This window comes from Pelobates fuscus, chromosome 2, assembly GCF_036172605.1.
Source record: "Pelobates fuscus isolate aPelFus1 chromosome 2, aPelFus1.pri, whole genome shotgun sequence".
NCBI classification, from domain to species: Eukaryota; Metazoa; Chordata; class Amphibia; order Anura; family Pelobatidae; genus Pelobates; species Pelobates fuscus.
Window position 1 is genome coordinate 428253663 of NC_086318.1, and position 22897 is coordinate 428276559.

Consider the following 22897-nt stretch of genomic DNA (forward strand, 5'->3'; position numbering starts at 1 on the left):
ATGTCGGAACATCTGATGGATCCTGTTTGTGTAGACTGCCCATAGTTCTGGCTAAGCTAAATGATGGCACACCAAGGCTCAGTGTGCAGGAGAAATGAACGAGGATGCAGGAGGTTAGACAACAGACCGTAATCTTCATTTCAAGTCTTGGGATATTGGGTTGGAAGATACTCAATGAGGTCATCACTGCCCATAAGAGAGTCCAACTAAGAAAATAGGGGTTTCATAGTAAATTCATTACCGTAATGTTTAACAGTACTTTCAGAATTGTGTACTCACCTCGGCTCTTTTTAACATTTCCCATTTATTTAAGATCTTCATTGCAAACACCTTGTCGGCATTTTTCAACTTGACAACTGCTACCTGTAAAACCAAGGAAACATTTGTTAAACACTTCTACAAACCAACAGATTTTAAAAACACACACACACACAAAGACACAGAAGGCAGCTGGTACACACAGCCCAGACTCGTCTGTTTATTGGACTCTACCAGTGTTGGAGTATTCTTCACCATACTGGGTGCCATGAATGTGTTGCTTTATAGCGGAACCCACTAAGTCTTACATGAACTAAACTCTATCAATATTATTCCGTATTTAGAAACATAACTACTACACGTGTTGATGCGAAGAGGATCCTGTAGCTCTATTACTGTATGTACCTTGTGTTTGCTTAAACTAAGAAAGTGATCTCTTACACTTCCTGAGCCCTACCAAGGCACCTCACTATAGACAAATACATCTCCTAAATGTCCAGAACCAAACACTGTATCTCCAATTTGTTTGGGGCCATACAGGTCATGGGTCCCTGTTGAACTATAAAGACTATGTTTAGACTTTTGTTTTTGCTAATAAGATCTCAGCAGTACAAGCGCTAATCTGCTTGGAGCTCCTACATATACTGGGCCCCATGATCTATGAAGGCTTTGTAATATCATCACTGATTGCCACACAATCTGTTATCGCAGAATTCTAAGGAAACGCAAGGTCAGTCTACTGTATGCCATCTAGAATTCCTTAAACGCTAACACATGAGTTAATCACAACTGTAATGTTTAAATCAAGATTTGGGATTTGTACATTTCAAAGAACAATATTTAATGCAAATTAATTAAAAAGCATAAAGAGGAAATAATGCCCACATTTCTAAAATGAAAATTAAATTAAAACAGATGGTAAGATAACCCTCCCCAGTGCAGGAGCAGTGCAGTGGGTGCATAAACATCTGGGAGTTTCTTAAAGGGGAACTGTCACCTTTCTGGAACTTACAAATCGTAATAAAACACTAAAAATTGCTGACAGCTCAAGAAGCCGAGATAGAGGCTCTCAGAAGAAAAACTTAAAGCAGCGGTCACCAAAAATAAACTTTATCTAATCGGCTTCTACATAGTTCCCTGCGTCTGAATCTCTTTTTATTTGTTTTTTCCCTGAGTGCTCAGGTTTTCATAAAAAAGTAGGCATTACCATCCTCATTTACAGAAGTCAAGCTCAGTTATCAATCAAGTATATCTAAACTCCATCATTAAAATCAACCCCACAGTAGGGCAAACAGCAGACATTATAGACAGAGGGAAACAGAATGGCTGCTCCCAAAAAATAAACATATAAAAATAAATAAATATAAAGACAAGTGACAAGAAGGAAGTATAATCATTACGAAACAGGAGGCATAAGGAAAGCACAACTAAAAGACAGTATCACCTCTTTACCAATTCAAGGGATTGAAACTTAAAGGTGTGCTCTATGCTATAACGTTAGACGGCTACTTGCAATGCCCCTGGCCAATGCTTCTGTGTTTAACCATCCGGGTGCCCACGGCCTCCTCCTTAACTGCATTTTTGCGAATACAGTTCCACATTACTAATTTCAATTTTATCCAAATATGGACGGCATTGAATGGTGCGGGAGCTTCAACAAACACTATCATCCACTTAATGCCGCCCAGATTTGGACAAAATTGATCGTTACTGCAGAATATCCACATTAGCAAAAACAGTGTTAAAAAATATATTTATTTTTTCTAAAGGACAGGAAAAAAATAAAAGACAATGAAGAAAAACCATGATAGAGGGGGAAAAAACAAACATTGCCCTCCCCCTAAACGCCCTTCTTAGATGCAAATCTACAATTACTACTTGGTTAATTCAGCCAATCACAGCCTGCGCCTTGTTTTCATTGGGAATGCTGAGCGCATGGTATAAAGCCTGGCAGAGCTTTCAGTATATGTAGTTCGGTGAAATATATAAAGTTACTATAGAAAGCGGTCAGTGAGCCTGTACTACAGAAACCTGTGAGCAGCCTGCACAGGTCTTTTACAGCTATATACGCTCACACTTTACAGCCATTTGTATCCAGTTTAAATCATTGCAGTCCCTTTAAAATCCACTGCCATGCAGAAAAGGAATGAAACCGTGATCCTAACAATGTATCTCAGCCCGGGGAAGATAAACTCTAATGAGTATGAGAACAGTACGAAGAGCCCAGCAAACAATGGCTAAGTGGAGGAAATATATTTTCGATAATTACTAAATGACCAGTCCTCAATCGTCGAGCTGTCGGGTTAGCATTCGGCTTGTCTGTAAGCAGAGCAAGCTGCCAGGGGATCGTGGGAATCACCGGCAACACTGTCCAATGGCTCATTTAGAGCACGATACGGAATCAGTTCAACAAACACACAGTTAATGGGAGTCCATTCACAAGGTACAGGCTTTGGATCAGAATCCAAACTTTACCAGAAATGCTCCTTTTACCCACGTTAGGTGCACTGTATAGGTTAGGTTACAGTTAGTTATACTGGGTGGGTTTATATTATTAAAGGGACACTCCAGGCTCCCACACACGTTAGATGCACTCTGTAGGTTAGGTTACAGTTTGTTATACTGGGTGGGTTTATATTATTAAAGGGACACTCCAGGCTCCCACACACGTTAGATGCACTGTGTAGGTTAGGTTACAGTTTGTTATACTGGGTGGGTTTATATTATTAAAGGGACACTCCAGGCTCCCACACACGTTAGATGCACTGTGTAGGTTAGGTTACAGTTTGTTATACTGGGTGGGTTTATATTATTAAAGGGACACTCCAGGCCTTTATGCACGTTAGATGCACTGTATAGGTTAGGTAACAGGTAGTTATACTGGGTGGGTTTATATTATTAAAGGGACACTCCAGGCTCCCACACACGTTAGATGCACTGTGTAGGTTAGGTTACAGTTATACTGGGTGGGTTTATATTATTAAAGGGACACTCCAGGCTCCCACACACGTTAGATGCACTGTGTAGGTTAGGTTACAGTTACACTGGGTGGGTTTATATTATTAAAGGGACACTCCAGGCTCCCACACACGTTAGGTGCACTGTGTAGGTTAGGTTACAGTTAGTTATACTGGGTGGGTTTACTTTTTTTAAGGTGACACTCCAGGCCTTTATGCACGTTAGATGCACTGTGTAGGTTAGGTTTTTTATTTAAAAAAAAAATATATATATATATATATATATATATATATATATATATATATTACACTGTTCATCTTGTCTCATTACTAGTATGGATACTTACGGGTACAGCTCAGGTTCAACTGTTAGCTTGTGCTGTAGAACGCAGCTAAACTACTTAACTACTAAACTCCCAGAAACCTAAACCATAACATGTTCATGATTAATTTGGGGTGATGAGAGGGGAGCAGGGATAGAACAAAATGTTGCAGAAGATGCAGGCTTATGGAGCAAAACCAATCAGTGCTAATTTGCAGATTAAATGGACACTATAGTCACCAAACAAATACAGCTTAATGTAGTTGTTCTGGTGAGTATAGTCAGTCCCTGCAGCCTATCTGCAGTAAACACTGTCTTTTCAGAGAAAATGCAGTGTTTACATTACAGCCTAGGGACACCTTCAGTGGCCACTACTCAGATAGCTGCTAGAGGTGCCTCCTTGGGCAGTGCTGCACAGTGTGACTGCCATTCAGTGTCTCCACCCTCTGCATGCAGACACTGAACTTTCCTCATAGAAATGCATTGATTCAATGCATCTCTATGAGGAGATGCCGATAAGCAAGGGCAGCGTTTGGTCCCGTCCTGCCTCCTTGACGATCTCAGCCAATCCAGTGCTTTCATTTTTCATGTTTGTGTTCCTGACCCTATAGTGTTCCTTTAAGAAAAATAAAATGCCATATTGTGGATAACGTGTCAGTGGCTAGAGTATCCCTTCAACTGAGCATAACTATTGGCTCCGTCATCTTCCAGACTAGACTGAGCTCACTGCAGAATCTGTAGAGCCTGTGGATTTACTGCAAATACAAAGTTTAAAAATAGATTACTCTTTAATTATTACTGTGCATAAATCCCTTTTATATGATGCGTCTGTTTCCATTTATTGCAGGGGATGTCCAGGTCATATTCACCCAGTATGTTGGACTACCAATCAGATTTTATGATTTATTTATTTTTTTTACTTTCATTATGGTTATATTTACATCACAAGAGTTAATTATTCACAAAATCTAAGAGCCAGAAGCTATATATTTTGGACGTTGGATCCCTGCCGTCTGGGATTTGCCAAGATCTTAGATTGTTTTGGCAACACATCTGTACAAACTATGCACCCCTAGGGAGAAAGAGTATAGGTGCCCAGCCTTTCCGCTCCCCCTTCCACACACACACACAAACCTGTGAAATAATATAAAAACGTCTTGAAAAGTGGGTGGAGTATGAAAAACACGTGCTGCAAATCGTAATAACATGAAAACCGTAAAATCGGCAATAGCATTCTATCGGTTTCTATATGTGGCGAAACCAACCTCGCCACTGGGCCCTGGAGAAGCCTGTTTGCTAGCCTCCTACCTGCTGACTATGGCCCCTGGGTTATTTGGGGCATATTGTACTGTATATCGCTGCTACTGGCCCTTTTAACAGCATCTATGGACATATTTGGACTTTTGGGACTACTGTCCCTTTAAGACTGTGATACATATTCTAGTATATTGCCTGTAATATTATATGTGTATATGTGTATTAAGTTTAACCTGGGATATGTATGCAGCATTCATCTGATTGTTCGGTAGAATCACTCCATTTATTATAGTGAGTGAAACTACTGAACAACCAGACCACCCAGGAATAAGTGTGCCTCCAATTACAGTTTGCAACAATGTTGCAAACGGGTAATTGGCAATCCGTGTAATGTATGCTTTGTCCTCTGGGTGGCCGCCATTCGGGAAACAAACACGTGGCGGCGGCCATCTTAAACTACCGAACAGCGGTGTTTTGCCGTTGAGTGTCTGGAACTAAAATCGGACACTTGACTAGGCAAACACCGCTGAGACCTCCATACTTCCAGAAATTCGTATGGAAACTACCGAATGACCCGCCGTTCGGTAGAAAGAACCCCACAAACAAGGGAATTCATTCAAACCCTCTCCAGGCTCTATAACACAGGCAATTCGTCTGTTTTCATTCCCTTGTTTGTGACCGACCGCAGGGCCAAAATGCATGGAACTGTTTTCGGATACTTTACCCATGCGGTCGGTCAAATCTTTGGAACCCCATATCTCCCGAACCATTCATCCGAATTACTTGAATTTTGGATATGTTGTCCCCCTGAATAAGGGCTATCCAGCGATGCTGGATTTAAAGGTGTATCCCCGGGTTTTGGGGTACATCCAGAACTTGGCTGAAAAAGTGTACCGGATAATTGAGTTTAATGTTATCTGAGGGGAGGGGATGTGTGGGCTGAACCATGTATGTGATTGGTTATTTTATGCCTCCCCCTGGGTGTGGCCTGTATGTGGATTAGTGTAATAAAAGCCAGGCTGGATGAGCCAGTCCAGAGTTCTTGTTTTAACCTCAAAGTGATGTGTCGTCTCATTATTGGGGGAAGGATTTATTGTATGCTGTTCCAGTTGACTGCTAGGAGTACAAGCCTATTCGTATGGTTCCTATTCAATGGTCTACAGCATTCATACGCTTGGGAGAATTTAAAGGTTTCTCGGATTCGGTGATTATGGTGTCTGCCAGAGTGCTTGGAGTCCTCAGGAAGCACTAGGAGCATCCATTAACGGAGGTACCAAGTCGGGGTGCCAGGTGATCCGTTACACTATACTTTTTCATATCGTTAACATGCTTAATAATGAGAAAAGCTTATCCCAGCCCTCTGCGATTTATGACAGTGTGAGTGTGAAAATGTGTGCCTTACAAAAACGGCAATAAATACCTCGTTCCTAAATGACAGACTCTTTGTCCATTATACACTTTCGCATTACATATTTGCTGTCATTTCTCATATACGTTGACATCATAGATATGGGAACAGTAAATGTAAAATGCAATGATCAACAAGGTGCCTTGACTCTCTCGGATGACAGAGTTAACAGTCTTGCTTAGTAAGCAAGCAGAATAAAGCTTGAATTGGGGGCCGATGACATGTAGGTTAAAGGCAAATCTTCCTTACCTCTCCAAAAGCGCCTCTTCCAATAACTTTTAAAATCTCAAAATCTTCCTTATGAAGTCGGAGTTGCTTCACTTTCATGGCAAATGGTTTGGCTGCAAAGAGGAAAAAAATAAATATGATTACTATCAAAAGTATTGAAATTGCAAACTCACATCAACAACTTTAAACACCAGTTAACCCTTTCATCACATCGCAGGACAGCTATAACGGGATCTGATACGGCCTTTGTCATGAAGGGGTTAAAGGGAAACGGTCACCTCCCACAATATTCAATGCTGTCCATATTTAACAAATATGTTTTTGACAGGTCTGAAAAGTAATAGAAAAAAATTATTACGGGCACCATAACAACTTCATCGGATACTCTCAGCCTATAAGAAGTTCCCCTGTCCAAGGCTTCCTGATTTAAGCTTTGGACAGAAGCGTAATGGAATAAGCAGAACAAAACGGCCCTGGATTCAACACTTCAAGACTTAAGGTTAAAACATTTGTTAACGGTGTAAAACCCTGATGGGACCTCCTGGCACCACAACAACTTCAGCCCGATGAAGTTGTCATGGAGCCCAGAGTGTTCCTTTAAATATAGAAATCCAAACAGCTGGTATTTAGCTCTATCCTATAACCCCGTCAGTCGTTTTTATTAGCCATGGTGCCATTCTCTGTCATCGGACACAGTACATGGAGGAAAAACAGATTCAATTCTTTTTTTTTCCCATCCAATGCAATGTGTGTCTTGGCTATCCAAGGTTGAACTGGACTGTGATGTCAATAGACAAATCTTTAATATAAATAAAACATTTTTTAAAAAACTGAGCGTCACATGAGATTTTTTCATTGGTTTGTGTAATTGAAAAGAAGTGACTGTCTCTCTTTAAAACACAGTGACTGCTGTTAAAGGCTAAACCGCAGATCTTTTAAGAAGACATTATCGCAGCAAGAAGCAATCCAGAATTGTATAAACGTTTCCAAACTAAGTTCATCAGCTGTACATTTTTAGATGGATTGTGACCATGACACACATGTTAAGGTGCACCTACAAAGACACTATCATTGTTTGGGCGACTGTCCTTTGTTTTACTGACATTACGTGAAGTACAGAATGACTGTCGGACAAGTAGAGGTGGATTAATGCAAAATTAAAGGCCGCAGCTGGACCCACCTCCATGGAGGAGACCGATCTTGATGATGCTAGCCAATCCAATGCTTTGCTTTTTAAGATACAGATTAATCATTAAAGGGACCATGCCATCCAAAAAAAAGATGACGAAGTCTGTTTTGGGAATGTTTTAAAATCTATTCAACAGCCTGTGACATCAAAGGCATCAACAGTATACAAGAATTAATGAGTATTTATCCAAAATGCTCAAAGTGGCATCACACTATACAGACCATGTGAGAATGGCCACGTGTTAAGAATTGTTGAAATTGGAACAGGTTGACAAAATCTGTGCCTTTATTGCTGCTGCTAAAAAAAAACAATATACATAATACTAATACAACAGACCATTTATCCACACTCCCTACCCTCAATTTTCCCTATTTCCACACTCCTACCTTCTCACTAGCAGGGCTGCCACCAATTTTGGGGCCCCTAACTGAGCTCAGGGTCTGGGCCCCTGGGGGCCCGCCTCCAAAACCGCCCACAGAGACCGCCTCCAAATCCCGCCCACAGGAATACACACACAGACACAAACACATTCACTGATACAAAAGGACACAGATACACACACACACACACTGATACATACTAATAGACACACATATAGGCATACATACTGACAAACACATACTGAGACATACACACATATACAGACACACAGGCGTACATAGTGACAGACACATACTAACATAGATACAGACACACATGCTTAAGGACATACAGACACAGACACATGTATAACATACAGACAGACATTCATACTGACATTCAGACATACATACACTGACATTCATACACACATAATGACATGCATACAGATAGACATACATGCATACAGACATACATTCATACTGGCATACATACATTCATACAGACACTGACATCCATACATACACACATTCATGATGACATACAGACATACATTCATACTGGCATACATACATTCATACAGACAGATAGACAGACATACATACACTGACATGCAGACATACATACACTGACATTCATACACACATAATGACATGCATACAGATAGACATACATACATACATACAGACATACATAGTTACATACATACATTCATACTGGCATACATACATCCATACAGACACTGACATTCATACATACACACATTCATAATGACATACATACATACATACATACATACACTGACATTCATACATACACACATTCATAATGACATACAGACATACATACACTGACCTTCATACACACATAATGACATGCATACAGATAGACATACATGCATGCAGACATACATTCATACAGACAGACATACACACACACAGACATACAGACAGACACACAAACAGACATACATACACACAGACAGACATACACACATACATACAGACATAGACACAAATACAGACATGCATAGACACAGACATACATACACAAACAGACATACACACATACAGACATACACATAGACAGACATACAGACATACATACACACATACACACAGACAGACATACATACACAAACAGACATACAGACATACATAGACACAGACATACAGACACACACACACACACACACACACACAGACAAACACACAGACAGACATACACACACACAGACAGACATACACACACACAGACAGACCTACACACACACACACACACAGACATACACACAGACAGACATACACATAGACAGACAGACATACACACAGACAGACAGACATACACACAGACAGACAGACATACACACAGACAGACATACACACAGACAGACATACACACAGACAGACATACACACAGACAGACATACACACAGACAGACATACACACACACACACACACACACAGACAGACATACACACAGACATACATACACACAGACAGACAAACACACACACACAGAGCTCATTTTCCAGCCACCCTCCTGTTTCTTACCTTGTCTTTGCAGGAGGGTGGCTGGCTCTCCCTCTTCATTCTCGGGCGGGCGCTCCTCCCGCGTGGAGTGAGCTGGTAGGAAGTGACCACTATTTTATTTTTTTTTTAAAGGGGCCCGGTCGCGCTATACCATGGCCAGCGCTGACCGGGCCCCTGAAGATACGGGGCCCATCGGGTGGCCCTAAGTGCAAGGGCCGCCGGGCCCGTGACAACCGTTATGGTATTGCTTGTATTACTTGTGTGCACATATTCAAAATTAGCCATATAATTAATAATGAAGCTCATTATTTTCTGAATACATTTATCATGTGTTTAGGTCAAATGCATGTGTAGCGCACGCTGACGCCAAATCAGTGACAGAATTTCAGCTGAATAATTTCACAGCTAATTCCAAACGGAGCCAAACCACAGCATCGCATCAAAAGAGTGTAGACCTCTTGACAATTCTGAAAACAGCCTTGTACATTATTACTCAAAAATATGCAGCCAGGAATTTTTGCTGAAAACAGCAGTTTGCAAAGAATTTTTAAACATTTACCCAGAGTTCAACCGTTATAGTTCAGATCTTATAAAGAAAGAATGCGATCTGGGATACAACAGCGAGAGGAAGTAATCAAAAGGTGACATATTAGCCCAAAGGAGTGATATGTTATTGTACAGTGTGTCAGTGCAGACATGTATTGTAATAACCGTGCTGCCACCGTGGCACATTCACAGACCCTTATCAATGCCAATATGAACATTTGGTGACCCGTTTCTGTAGGTCACTCACTAGACATATAACGCATGTTGTGATCCAACTACATAACATGTTAAAAAAAAAAATAACTCTTAAGTCACAAACAGTAGAGCTATAAAAATGGTAACTTCTGCAAAAGAACCCAAATGGTGTCATGTTCAAACCAAATTTAACTCGTATACCAAGAATCTAGTAGTATCGAATATCTTTGTATATAAACAAGCACACTAACTTTCTAATACTTTCTCATTGTGGATTTTAAACTAGTTCTCCAGAGCAGGGTGTTCAGTAAATTAAACGGTTGTTTAACTTAGACCCTAATCCTTGAACAGACTGCAAGTTACCCAACAAGAAAACCACCCGAGGTCTAGTATTTCCATGAAGAGCTCTCTGCGGTGAGACAATCAGGGCTGCTTGTATCTAACAACCACTAACCACATCTAATCTTATACTGAGAAGAGAAGGAAGCCAGGAGACCGCAGAGTACTCAGACATAATGCGAGAAAGTTCACTATCTACCCCAGCGTCTCTCCCGGCATTGTACCCCAAAAATCAACATTCTACCAATTCATACATCTCACCACACCATGCAGAATCATTATTATCCAGCAAGTGTATAGAGGCCTATAGAAATTGCCTCCATCAGTCCTATATTAGTGCTTGGTGTTGCAGTTGACTATAAGGCACTATAGGGACACTATAAGCACTATGATACCCCCTGTCCTGGCTCCTAAACACATTCATGTAACTGGACTGATTAGTTTAACTCACTGCAGCTATGAGACCACCCCATTCCTCAAATATGTCACAGGGAGAACATTGTGCTCTCCCTTTCCCGTACAAGTACTTGCACAGTGTGTGCCTGCTTCTAAGCATAATCTCGCCTATCTCAGGCACTTGGACAGCTTTCTGTGAAGGTATCACATCTGCAGCCAATGTCTAAAGTTAAATTAATGAAAGCGGGGGGTTCTCAATTACATTATGTCTCCCATTGAATATAATGGGATGGCTAGGTTTGGCAATATAATCTTTAGGAAATAGGGATTCTGACATAGATGGAATTTCACCGGACAAGCCTGAGGTTGACAAAAGGTGGAGTCCCACCATCAACTATTGTTCAATCTGGACCGCTGTCACAAGTGATGGTGGGGGGATTCAGGCATTGTCTCGCTCATCGCAAGATAATATCTATGGAGGCTGCCACTGGATCTTTCATTGACCTCAGTGTTGTGCTCCCATGCATGCGCGAGAGTTCAGCTCAGACATGGCTCCTGGCAGATGAAACGCCAGGATCTGAGGGGGGGTTCTCAGGATGAAGATGGTGGCAGCTGCGAGGGACAGCTTCACATAAGTAAAATCTATCTTTAAGACACCGAACTCTGACTAAATGGCTTCTGTGCTTGGAGAAACACCTGAAATGGAGCACTTGCATCCAATTACATGCTTGAAAAGTCAAAGTCACAAATTATGGTTAAAAGATGGACCTTATTCTGACTCTGGTTCTAATAAAAGCACTAAACTTACTTAAAACTTACTCCACTACTAGAGAACAAAATCAATGCTAATATGCCAACGCCTATATCCCCCATACATGATCCAGAGAGGACCAACATATACAGCAATTATTCCACATGCACTTCTGGGAAGTTTCAGACCCGAAAGCTCTGGGTACGACAGCCAATCACTTGACCTCCAGGCCAAACCTTAAATCTTGACAAATTCTTTATATCTAAATTTGACAAGTTTTACTAATAACACCTGCAACTCACTGCACTCCCATGACATCCCAAGAACTGATGCATATTTCAAGTAAAATGCCAGTAATTTTGAAGGTTGCGTAGGAAAAAAAAGTTATTTTCCCTGAAGAGAAAAAATATATAAATGACTGAAATTCAGGACCTATACAAACTGCGCAATGCTGGTGTAATTCTAGAAGTCTTTCCTACGCACGTGCTGCTTGGCATGATGTTTAATTATTCAAAGAAAAAGAGGCCTTGGAATTTATTTATTTTTAAATCACTTCATTTCTAGGAATTTACATCTCTAATTTCTGCCTCTGTCTGCAAGCCTTGAAGTTTTGCAGATTATTTACCAAGATTTACGTGAATTTAAACGATTGCATTCCCCCCCCCCCCCCCCCCCCACCCAACAGATATATGGAAATTACAATGTAATGTATGTTGGTAACATTGTTTCTGCATTTATCTAAAAAGCAGAACTCCAAGCAAACTGTGGTAAACAATCGAAACGGAAACAAGATACAGCCTTGTGGTACATTTCAAGCTCTGAGGTTCTTGTGTCCTAATTGACGTTGGTATATTTTATGGTGGGCAATTTGTGCCAATAGCTGTAATCACGGCTTGGAAGAATCTGGAAGTTACTGACACCAGGAAAAAGATGCCGATTCCTGTTAACCTAACAGAGCGAATGCTCACACAGTGTCCAACTCCGTTCAATGGGACTGCAGCCAGGCTGTCCTACGTACACCCTATCCCACAGGTATGTAGAACTGAAATTCTCTTCTCTGTCTGGAAAGGAGGGAAATCTTTTTAATTTAACCCTTTAAAAAAGACACTGCGCTGATGCCTAGCAATGCTAGTGGTTGTTAAAACAGTCGTCGCAATTGGCGTAATAGAACTGTCACGATATAATGGGATGAGACCCAGCACAGAACTTATTGCTTTTTTTGAAGACCATGTTTTTTTGTTTGTTTTTAATAAAGTCAGACACCGTCACTGGTTGTAATGGGTTAATATGACTGGAAAAGGAAAATATTACAAAATAAATTTATTATTTGTTGGATTATTATTTTTGCATTACCCCATAAAATGTACAAAGTTAAACTGTGAAGGAATGGGGAGAACAGACAAATTGTTATATAACAAATGACAAGCCGACCATTATGGGGTTTAAAAACCCACAAAAGCACAAAAACTGAAACAACCAAATGCCCAAAAAATACTGGTTCACCCTAGAAACCACACCAAACAATGCTAAATAAAGTGTTCCCCTCTCTCTGGCACTCAAAGAGTTAATCTTTCTATTCCCACCGTGCAGAGTTCTGAATGGGAACATAAAATGTACCGGTAATTTAAGAGCAGGAATGTTCTCCCAACCAAGAGGACAGAGTTTTGATGTTTGGCGAGTGTAGAGGTGGTAATTACAACAGACAAAACCAGATTCACTTTCCTGCGAGAGTTTATTCAAAGCAAATACTACGCCAGGGCAAGGGAAGTCTGTCAACTCACTTAGCAGTAAACAGTGAGCGCGAGATTGGAACAAAACCCACGAAAAACTCTCTAATAACTGCACGAAGGCAAGAAATAGCTCCGATTCAGTACACTGGTACAGACAATTTAATGGGGATTCCTAGAGAATTACTACCAAACACTGTCTCACTCGCCGTCTCAATAATGCTAACTTTGACAAGATAATATGTTTTTAACATCGCATTCGTCATTAATGTGTTTATGAGGACCCATGTTATTTCAGCCCACCAGATAAAACTGTTCTTTTACAGCATTGTGTTAACTTTACAACACCTGGATTTTTGAAAATTTGACAAACAAACCTCCAAGAAGAGAAGTAAATAAAGAATTCAAATAATAATAATAATAATACAAGGTTTAACAAAAAAAACAAAAAAGAATGGAGTGCGTGGAGTGCGGTTTGCTGAGATTGCTGGGAGTTGTTGAGCCCTGGGCAGGCACACACACAGTCTTAAAACCCTAGGACAGATATTTTATAGCCTTTGTCTGTATGGAAACCTCCACCCTGACAGACGTTTACTTAAACCTGTACATCCATAAACAGTTGGCCTTCACATAAACCAGAATGTAGAATAGGCCGGGCTGTTTGTATTAATGGCCGAATCACCTTGCCGCAGACAGTTTGTATACTTTACAAACATGGGAACGTTAATGCTTCGCAGGCCAGTATTTCCACTTCCAAAGAAACAAATCGTTGTGTTAGTAAAGCCATCCGTGTCTTGCAGTTGGGCACAAAGAACATGAAAAATAAGTTACAAAAACTGGCCATTTTGGGCTAAATTTGGCACTTGAGATGTGGTCAGTCCAGCCTTACCATTTGCAGAGACAGTAGAGATACAATTGTGTGGACTTGTTCCACACAAACACAACCATTACTAGCAACCCAAACCCACAAGCATTTATGCAGAGATATCCTAACACACGCACTACCATGCATCCTTAAGAACTGGATGATCAAGGTTCCACTAGGCTAAGGCATTGGTTAGACCAGCAAAATTCCTTTCTGAAGGAGTACTGCCCTCTAATCAACAACACACAATCTAAAATAAGTTGAAAGCATATTTCAGTTAAATCCTATCCAGAAACAATAAACACAAATATAAAAAGCAAGGAATCCCTAACATAGACATATTTAGAACATATGGATCCCGGGTCATCAGAGGTCTCTCACTGTGCGGTGATACATCACTCGATACAGATTGGGGCTCTATGAACTCAAGGCCAAGTTGGACAGTGTTATTGAGACAATTTAACAGCTGTTGTCTTTGAAATAAACAGAATCTCACTGGACCCCTACTGGGCCATACTGGTTACTATGATTCGGGACTGCGATGTTATACTGCCAACTAAACACCAATTATAATTCACTTAACATTCGAAGTTTGGAACATTCAGTTTTAGCAGTGTATACATTACTGGCTTGTTCCCACCATTGGTTTCTTTGTATATTATTTTCCTATATTTATGTCAGAGAATCTTTGTGGAATAAACATGGATGTAACAATTTCTGGTTCTAATTTCTGTACCTTTATATGCAGTATATGTTTTATAATCTGTCTATTCACTTATATAATGTGTTTGCTGCATATACAACAAACTTGACTTTGTGTAAAAGTTTTTATTTTTATGCAAAAACTGTCACATTTGTGCTCGTAGCATCTTGCCAGCAGCTGTACCCCTAAAGTGGAGAGCCCCCTAACTTTACTTAAACCAAAACTAACCTTTAACAACCATCTTCTAAACATTTGGAGCCGTATTGATGCTGTCCTCTAAGAACTGAACGGCAACTAGAGACAAGTTAAAACGATGCTTGGCATTTCAAAGTCATTGTTTTAAAGGGACACGGCACTGCCCAAATACAAAATAAATAAAAAGTAAATGTTTAGTAGATATACCCCAAATGAAAACTTGCGTGCATTTAATTATGCATTTTTTCTAAAAACAGCTTGCAAAAACTGCACTTCTCTTGTCTGCAGCCTTTGCAAGTCCTCCTTTTCTAACCCCACCCAGTCGTTCTGTGGCTGTCCAATCACAGGCTTTCCAATGCAGCTCAATGAGAATTATATCGCTGTTCAAGTTTGAATCTTGGTATTGAATCTTGAAACGGCAGCGGGCTGTCCTGGTCAGTTCATTTAGTGTTATGCGATCATATTTTACTCCTTGATCCATCCTTATAGTCACTAGACTCACTGAGTTCAATGACAAACAAATTAGAGTGGGAGCTAACGCAAAACATAAGTGTCCACGATAAAAACCACCATCATGCAGATTTCATAATCTATATAGAAAGACACGAGTGAATAATAAACACATCAAACAGGCAAACAACCATTTATTGTCCATGTATTAATGGTTAATGTATTCTTTGAACAGCAGAGATCAGAAAGTCAAAGGGAAGAGCAGTGAATGCAATAATCCAAACCCCATCCCGTGGACTCCGAACCCGATCCCGTGGAGTCCAGAACTCCATCCCGTGGAGTCCAGAACCGCATCCCGTGGAGTCCAAAACCCCTTCCCGTGGAGTCCCGAACCCCATCCCGTGGAGTCCCGAACCCCATCCCGTGGAGTCCCGAACCCCATCCCGTGGAGTCCCGAACCCCATCCCGTGGAGTCCCGAACCCCATCCCGTGGAGTCCCGAACCCCATCATGTGGCGTCCAGAACCCCATCATGTGGAGTCCAGAACCCCATCCCGTGGAGTCCAGAACCCCATCCCGTGGAGTCCAGAACCCCATCCCGTGGAGTCCAGAACCCCATCCCCTGGAGTCCAGAACCCCATCCCCTGGAGTCCAGAACCCCATCCCCTGGAGTCCAGAACCCCATCCCCTGGAGTCCGTGCCTCTGGTATTCAATATTTACACTATATATCTTAATTTTGTAGAACAGAACTAGATGCTGTAGTTGGTATTCAGTATTTTCACATGTGAAATAAATTTGCCAAGAGTCATCTGGAAGTGAGATCGTTGCTGACAAACACTGCCAATTCTCAAAATCAACACCTGTCGTAAATTAAACTACTTAATAATGCAAACGAACCGGCCAAATCTTGTGTCTAACTGAAATATTAAACTTGTTCATAGATTAAACAAGCCAAGTCCAGATCCACGGACTTCCTGCTTTCCTGCTAAATCGCAACTCTTGGTTTTGCGATGTTATTGTTAAAGGCAAAGCGAGCTGGGATTTCACAGTAAAATGTGATAAATGCCAAGATATAGACAATGGTACACATCATTAAGACACTAGTGGCAGAGCTTAACACCGCAGCATTTTTTTTTATTAGCAAATACGAGTTTTATTAAAATAAAATGCATCGCATAAAAGAATGCATATGGAAAACAGTAAAAGTCACAACAATGATAGTAAATAACAACTTTGTAGATCTGTAATATCAGGTAACCGAAAGCCAATCTACAAGTGGAAACTGCAGATTGTAGATAGTGAATATTGTAAATAAACATCACAAAATCTATATAGTACCCAATTTGTGTACAGTCATGCATTAAACTACACATGGTTAATTATACCCAATTTTCATTGAGATATAATGCCGATGCCAATGATGATGTGGACGCGAGGAATAAAAGGGTAAACAAAGAAAATGGGGCCAATATAGAGTCCTATGTGAATTGAGCAAATACAGTAGTTTAAACATAAACTATATGAAATGTTCAACGCCAGCATCATTGACATCAAGCCAATATAAACATTAGTAATTCCTGCCTTGATATAAGGGGAAAACGTATTACAGAAAACAAAAACATATACAGTGGGACCTCAGTTTACGAATTGAATGCGTTCTCCGTGACGTTTAAAAATTTGTAAACCGAAACGCGGTTTCCCATAAGAATGCATTGAAAACCAATGAATCCGTTCTGGAGGTCAGAAAAAAGTAAAAATGAGCTGGCATGGAAACCAACCCACAATGCAGAACACACAGTAAAAGGCATGCAAACGACGAAGCTCAGCTCCCTACATTTCCACCGCTTGAGAAATGCACCCAAAAAGTTCCAAAAATTCCCCAAACCACTGCAAACAATTTCCAGAATGGCTCCAAACCTCAATGCAAAAGCCGCTCCAACACCTCCACACTCGATGCCATGTGCTAACCCACAGACTCAAGCATGCACAGTGGCGGCACTATAAACCTCCCAGGCACAATACATCCTGGGGAAACTTGCTTTGTATTGTGAAATAAATTTGTAAACCGAGGCATTATTTTCAATGGATTTTCATTTGTAAACCAAAAATGATGTTAACCGAGGCGGCGTTTGTAAACCGAGGTACCACTGTATTTATATTAAACCATAGTATAGTGATTGGCGAAGTGATGCCCCAGAATAGAAATGATCATGGAAGAGCGACTATGGAACATTGCAAATAGAAACATGTTCACCAAGCTCCAGAATTGGGTCATGATAAAGCAATATTAAACACATAACCAACATACACTCAGGAGTAAAAAGGGACTTTGGTAATTTCCTCGTTAACAACGTATTTTAATTACATCAGTTTATAGGACTTTTAATGATGATTATCTTTTAACTAGAAACAAGTTCATAATAGCACCCTAAGTTTTACTAACGGCAGTCAAATACTCTATTGATTATTCAACATGACGGACATAACCACAAATGGAGCATTGAGACTAGACACTAAACAAGGTCATTCACTAAAAAGACAAATAATTGTGAATTAAATCTGAATTGCAAAACTTGGGACTATGGCTAAGCTGAAGAATCTTTGCAATTCAGCTATTTTCGTCTCAGTTTTTCCATTTGGATTTAAGTTATAAATATTCAGAGTTTGGTAAATAACTGTTAATGGTTTAGAAAAGACAATATACAAAATAGTTTATCTTCTGTAGCTACTCTGTCTCGATAGGTCTGGACTGGAGCCAATAGGAAATGGATTTAATGGACCAGGTATTGGCTGAAGTTGTTATTACAAATGATTCATAAAAAGCCCCCTCCTGACCCATGGTCAATACCTTACCTGACCACGGTGTAGGCTTGAATGGCTCCTGCAGTCATATGAGGTAAGCTTGCCAAAATCATCTCCCTTTGAGAGCTTTTGCATGTTGATCGATAACTTTGTGAAAAACCTTTTGGAGAATTACTTTGGCCATTCAGAAGATTGTGAACAAGCTGTGCCTTCCTATTCCTCCCTATTTTACTTCCTTAAATATTTTTTTTTCATAAAACTGAAAATTTAAACTGTCCCACTGTACTTTTAAGTTCTGCTTAGTGATGTTTAATAAAATAAAAAATAACAAACTATCACATTAATAAGGTCTGCAATCCGTACAAAAGAGAAAGAATACCAGTTGTGACATTTTCAACCATATAGTACTTCCCAACCCAATCCTGAAGGCCAAACAGTCTGGTAATAGGGCTTTCCCCAAATCTGCTCCAACAAGGATACTGGAATAAACTGGACCACTGGTGTCCACAGAGGATTGGGTTGGGAATCACTGGTCTAGAGTGGTATAGATATAGGGGAGGAATGGGTGTTGATATAATCCACAGTCGTCCACCTGGAGAAGAAGGTCTTGCCCAGGAGGAACAGCAATAAGTTCCCAACAAAACGAAGCGGCTTGGATTTAAGACAATTCCCTTTTGTAATGCTTTTAATGGCAGAGATACAGAAATATATAAAAAATATTAAAAGTGTCTCTAAGACTAACAGTATTACTCCCTACTGATAAATGTGCAGTACATGTTGTCTTTTTCTCCACCAGCCTGTCCTCTGTCTGCCCTTTCCTCTATGATTATTTCTGCGGCTCGGGACGTTGGAATATGGGGGTGCGGTCAGACGTGGCTAAGGGCACAGCAGCCAGCCATTACAGACACTAGAATAAGCCATAAGAATGGATTATGCAATATGTTCCCAATTACCCTCTGAATTCCTTGTGGAGAGTCCGTTTCTAACCGGAATAACAAAACACAGCACTACAAGCTTAAATTCACTCAATTTCTATTCCAACGAAAGAGATTCAATGAGCTAAACAGGTTAAGTAGATAAGGAATAATGAGTTCCTCGTGGCAGTGGCTGTGATGAGTTAGTGGAATGCCCTGCAGTGGGCAGAGGATGGTCACTCAATGGATTTAGGCATCAGCTTGCAGATCCCTGTAAATGAGTAAAAGTACCCACTAAAATTCAGTTATACAGACATATATATTATATATAATATATGAATAAATGATATAATGCATTAAAGTATATTTTGATGTTAATATATAATTAAATATATTTTTATATCAAAATTCACTTGGAATTAAAAAAAATAATAATATATTGGGCAGGCAGAATTTCCTAAGAATTAAATTTGCAAGCCCTATATTTGACACCGTAAATGTACAAAACCCCTATAAACCTGCACATGGAGCACGGTTGTACTCTCTGTAGACTTCACTGAACACAAAAAAGTGTTTTAGAGCAGTGAAACATATATTTACAACAGAACAAATCTGAACACTAACTTAGACCAGGGTTTGTGACTAAGTGGCCACCCTAGGCCATACCCTATTTTGAATACCCTGGCTGGTCTACTTTTACAAATGGTATGCCATGATGGGGTAATTCTCATTTCTGGGCTGCCATACGGTCTCGAAGGCAACATAGGCAATCGGACAAATGTGTAAAAACTGAAATGGGCAAGCCTTGGACTCTGTAACTTTCCAAAACGCCATGAAATCTGTACACGGGGGGCATAATTGTACTCGTTGGACATCACAGCATATACAAAAGGTGTATTTTATTGCAGTAAAAGCCAACAGCATTAAGACATTTACATTTAAAATGTCATGCAGAACTTGGGAAAGAACTACATTCCTTAATTCCTCACACTTTTTAGATTTTATTCATATTAAATATGTTTCATTTATAATTGTGTGAAATTAAAGCCCTATTTCTCCTGAACAAAATGATGTATAATAAGTGTGGGTGCACGTAATATGAAAGAGGTAACTTATGGTTAAACAGACAAGAAGCTAAAATTCAGAACTTGGACAATTGTCTCCGTCCTTAAGGGGTTAAACACAAAACACAAGTTTTATTCAATGTGCTAATAACTGGATAGCTGACAAACAAAATGCTAACATTTGGTCAAAAAGGTCAAATTGAAATAAATTCTCCAAGTCAGCTTATTTAGCACTCGGCTACGATGTAATTTGTAATTCCTTCGAAACTCCCCCAAATTCCCAATTCTGAGGGGAACTCAAACTGATACTTTGCAGCTCATTATGAATGACCAAATGCTAGCCCTCAATAAATCCACAGTCTTTGTTGTACAGTGTAATGATACTTTCAACCTCTCTGGTTCTCCAAGGGTAAACTATTTAACCCTGTATGTAAACGCATCATTTTAACACGAAATTCAAGGACCTTAACATAAGGCCTCAAGACTAGCAAAGGAATTCTTAACCAAGTGCTCAACGAGTTAACAAAAACACTTGTTTGTCTTTGTAGAATATCTCTGCAGACTGCTGGGGGGGGGGGAGAGGGGTAAATCTTAGCAATATACAAATAACCTTCCCTTAATCCCCAATTTTAAAACTGTTTCCATGTGTTGAAGGGAAGGGAGAGGGGGGGCTGGCAGTTTGTCCCACTGTAAAAGACATAATTATCGCAAGGAAGTGGCCCATCTAATCTACCAGCTAGCTCTGCGCTCATCCTGCCTGGGACCTTAATATGCTTACACTGAGCTTAACTCACAGCCTATTCATCCCCTGGGAGTATATAACATGGGAAAAGTAATTTACAAACCTCTGTCATGCCATGCATTGCAGGGAAGGGTTAAAAACACAGAGTGCATGGATCCCTGGGTGTGTACCAGCCTTTTCCTCTAGCTAGCCTGTGGCTCACAGAACTGAGGGACTGGCATTGTTCTGGGCTGCTGTCAGTGTGATGGGCATCTCTGTTCTAAAACGGTTATACTTTTATAATAAAAAATGTGTTTGTCACATTAAAGGCAAAGATATTTCAGAATAAATTATTAAGCGACAAGAATTACATTAAAAACAAACGATTTTTATAGTATTGAAATATTGTACCTGGGTAACTCTCTGACCTCAGATACAATGTAAAACTACAAACAGCCATCAAAAGAATTCGAATTGGGAAAAGGCTGCAGTCGCCCGTCTTTCACTGCATTTCATTACTTTTACCCGTTACTATTTAGCAGTGGGGATTTAAATAAACCACTGGGAAGAGAAGTCACATCATCCATGTGTAAAGAACAGAACAAACTGAATAACGCAGCACTGACAAGAGGCCAAAATGGACAGATTGAAAACATTCCTCGACGCGGCTATTTTTATCCTAGAATTTGCAATTCCCTAGTCATTGCTCTACAATTTCCGCCTTAGCGAATAAACCCCCCTCTCCAGGGCAAGTCTTGGAGAGTAATCCATTACTAACCATTTCGCCAGATGAATACACTCCAGACTGTCCAAAAATATGAAATAATAAAAACAAAACTACTGTAACTAGGATACACGCTGTAACAAACACTCACAGGAGTATAGAAACATGACATTTTAACAGACAATAAGAACCAATTGGATGGTCTAGCCAGGCAGGTCATACAAAAAAAACTCACCTGTTAATTAATTTCCTGCTCCACAAAGCCTTACGTCTATACCAAGCATGCTTGAGTTCATAGTATTAACCTTGCATTCTTCTCTGCACTTCTACGGTATAAATGGTTTATTCCATCGAACGCCTGGGAAACTGGAGTGTCCCTTTAATAATATAAACCCACCCAGTATAACTAACTGTAACCTAACCTACACAGAGCATTTAACGTGTGTGGGAGCCTGGAGTGTTCCTTTAATAATATAAACTCACCCAGTATAACTGTAACCTAACCTACACAGTGCACCTAACGTGTGTGGGAGCCTGGAGTGTCCTTTTAATAATATAAACCCACCCAGTATAACTAACTGTAACCTAACCTATACAGTGCATCTAACGTGTGTGGGAGCCTGGAGTGTCCCTTTAATAATATAAACCCACCCAGTATAACTGTAACCTAACCTACAAAGTGCACCTAACGTGTGTGGGAGCCTGGAGTGTCCCTTTAATAATATAAACCCACCCAGTATAACTAACTGTAACCTAACCTACACAGTGCACCTAACGTGTGTGGAAGCCTGGAGTGTCCCTTTAATAATATAAACCCACCCAGTATAACTAACTGTAACCTAACCTACACTTTGAACCTAACGTGTGTGGGAGCCTGGAGTGTCTCTTTAATAATATAAACCCACCCAGTATAACTAACTGTAACCTAACCTACATAGTGCATCTAACATGTGTGGGAGCCTGGAGTGTCCCTTTAATAATATAAACCCACCC

The 22897-nt window shown here is 40.2% G+C and overlaps 1 protein-coding gene across 3 annotated transcripts in view; it reads right to left on the reverse strand.

Annotated features, from left to right (window-relative positions):
• Positions 1 to 22897, reverse strand: part of CDC42BPA (CDC42 binding protein kinase alpha) — a 192911-nt gene that overhangs the window by 134972 nt on the left and 35042 nt on the right. For all 3 annotated transcript variants that reach the window (XM_063444058.1, XM_063444060.1, XM_063444061.1), the window contains exons 2-3: positions 6452 to 6543; positions 280 to 363 (exon numbers count right to left, since the gene is read on the reverse strand). In XM_063444058.1, the coding sequence (XP_063300128.1) occupies positions 280 to 363; positions 6452 to 6543 (176 nt within the window). The remainder of the gene's footprint in view (positions 1 to 279; positions 364 to 6451; positions 6544 to 22897) is intronic.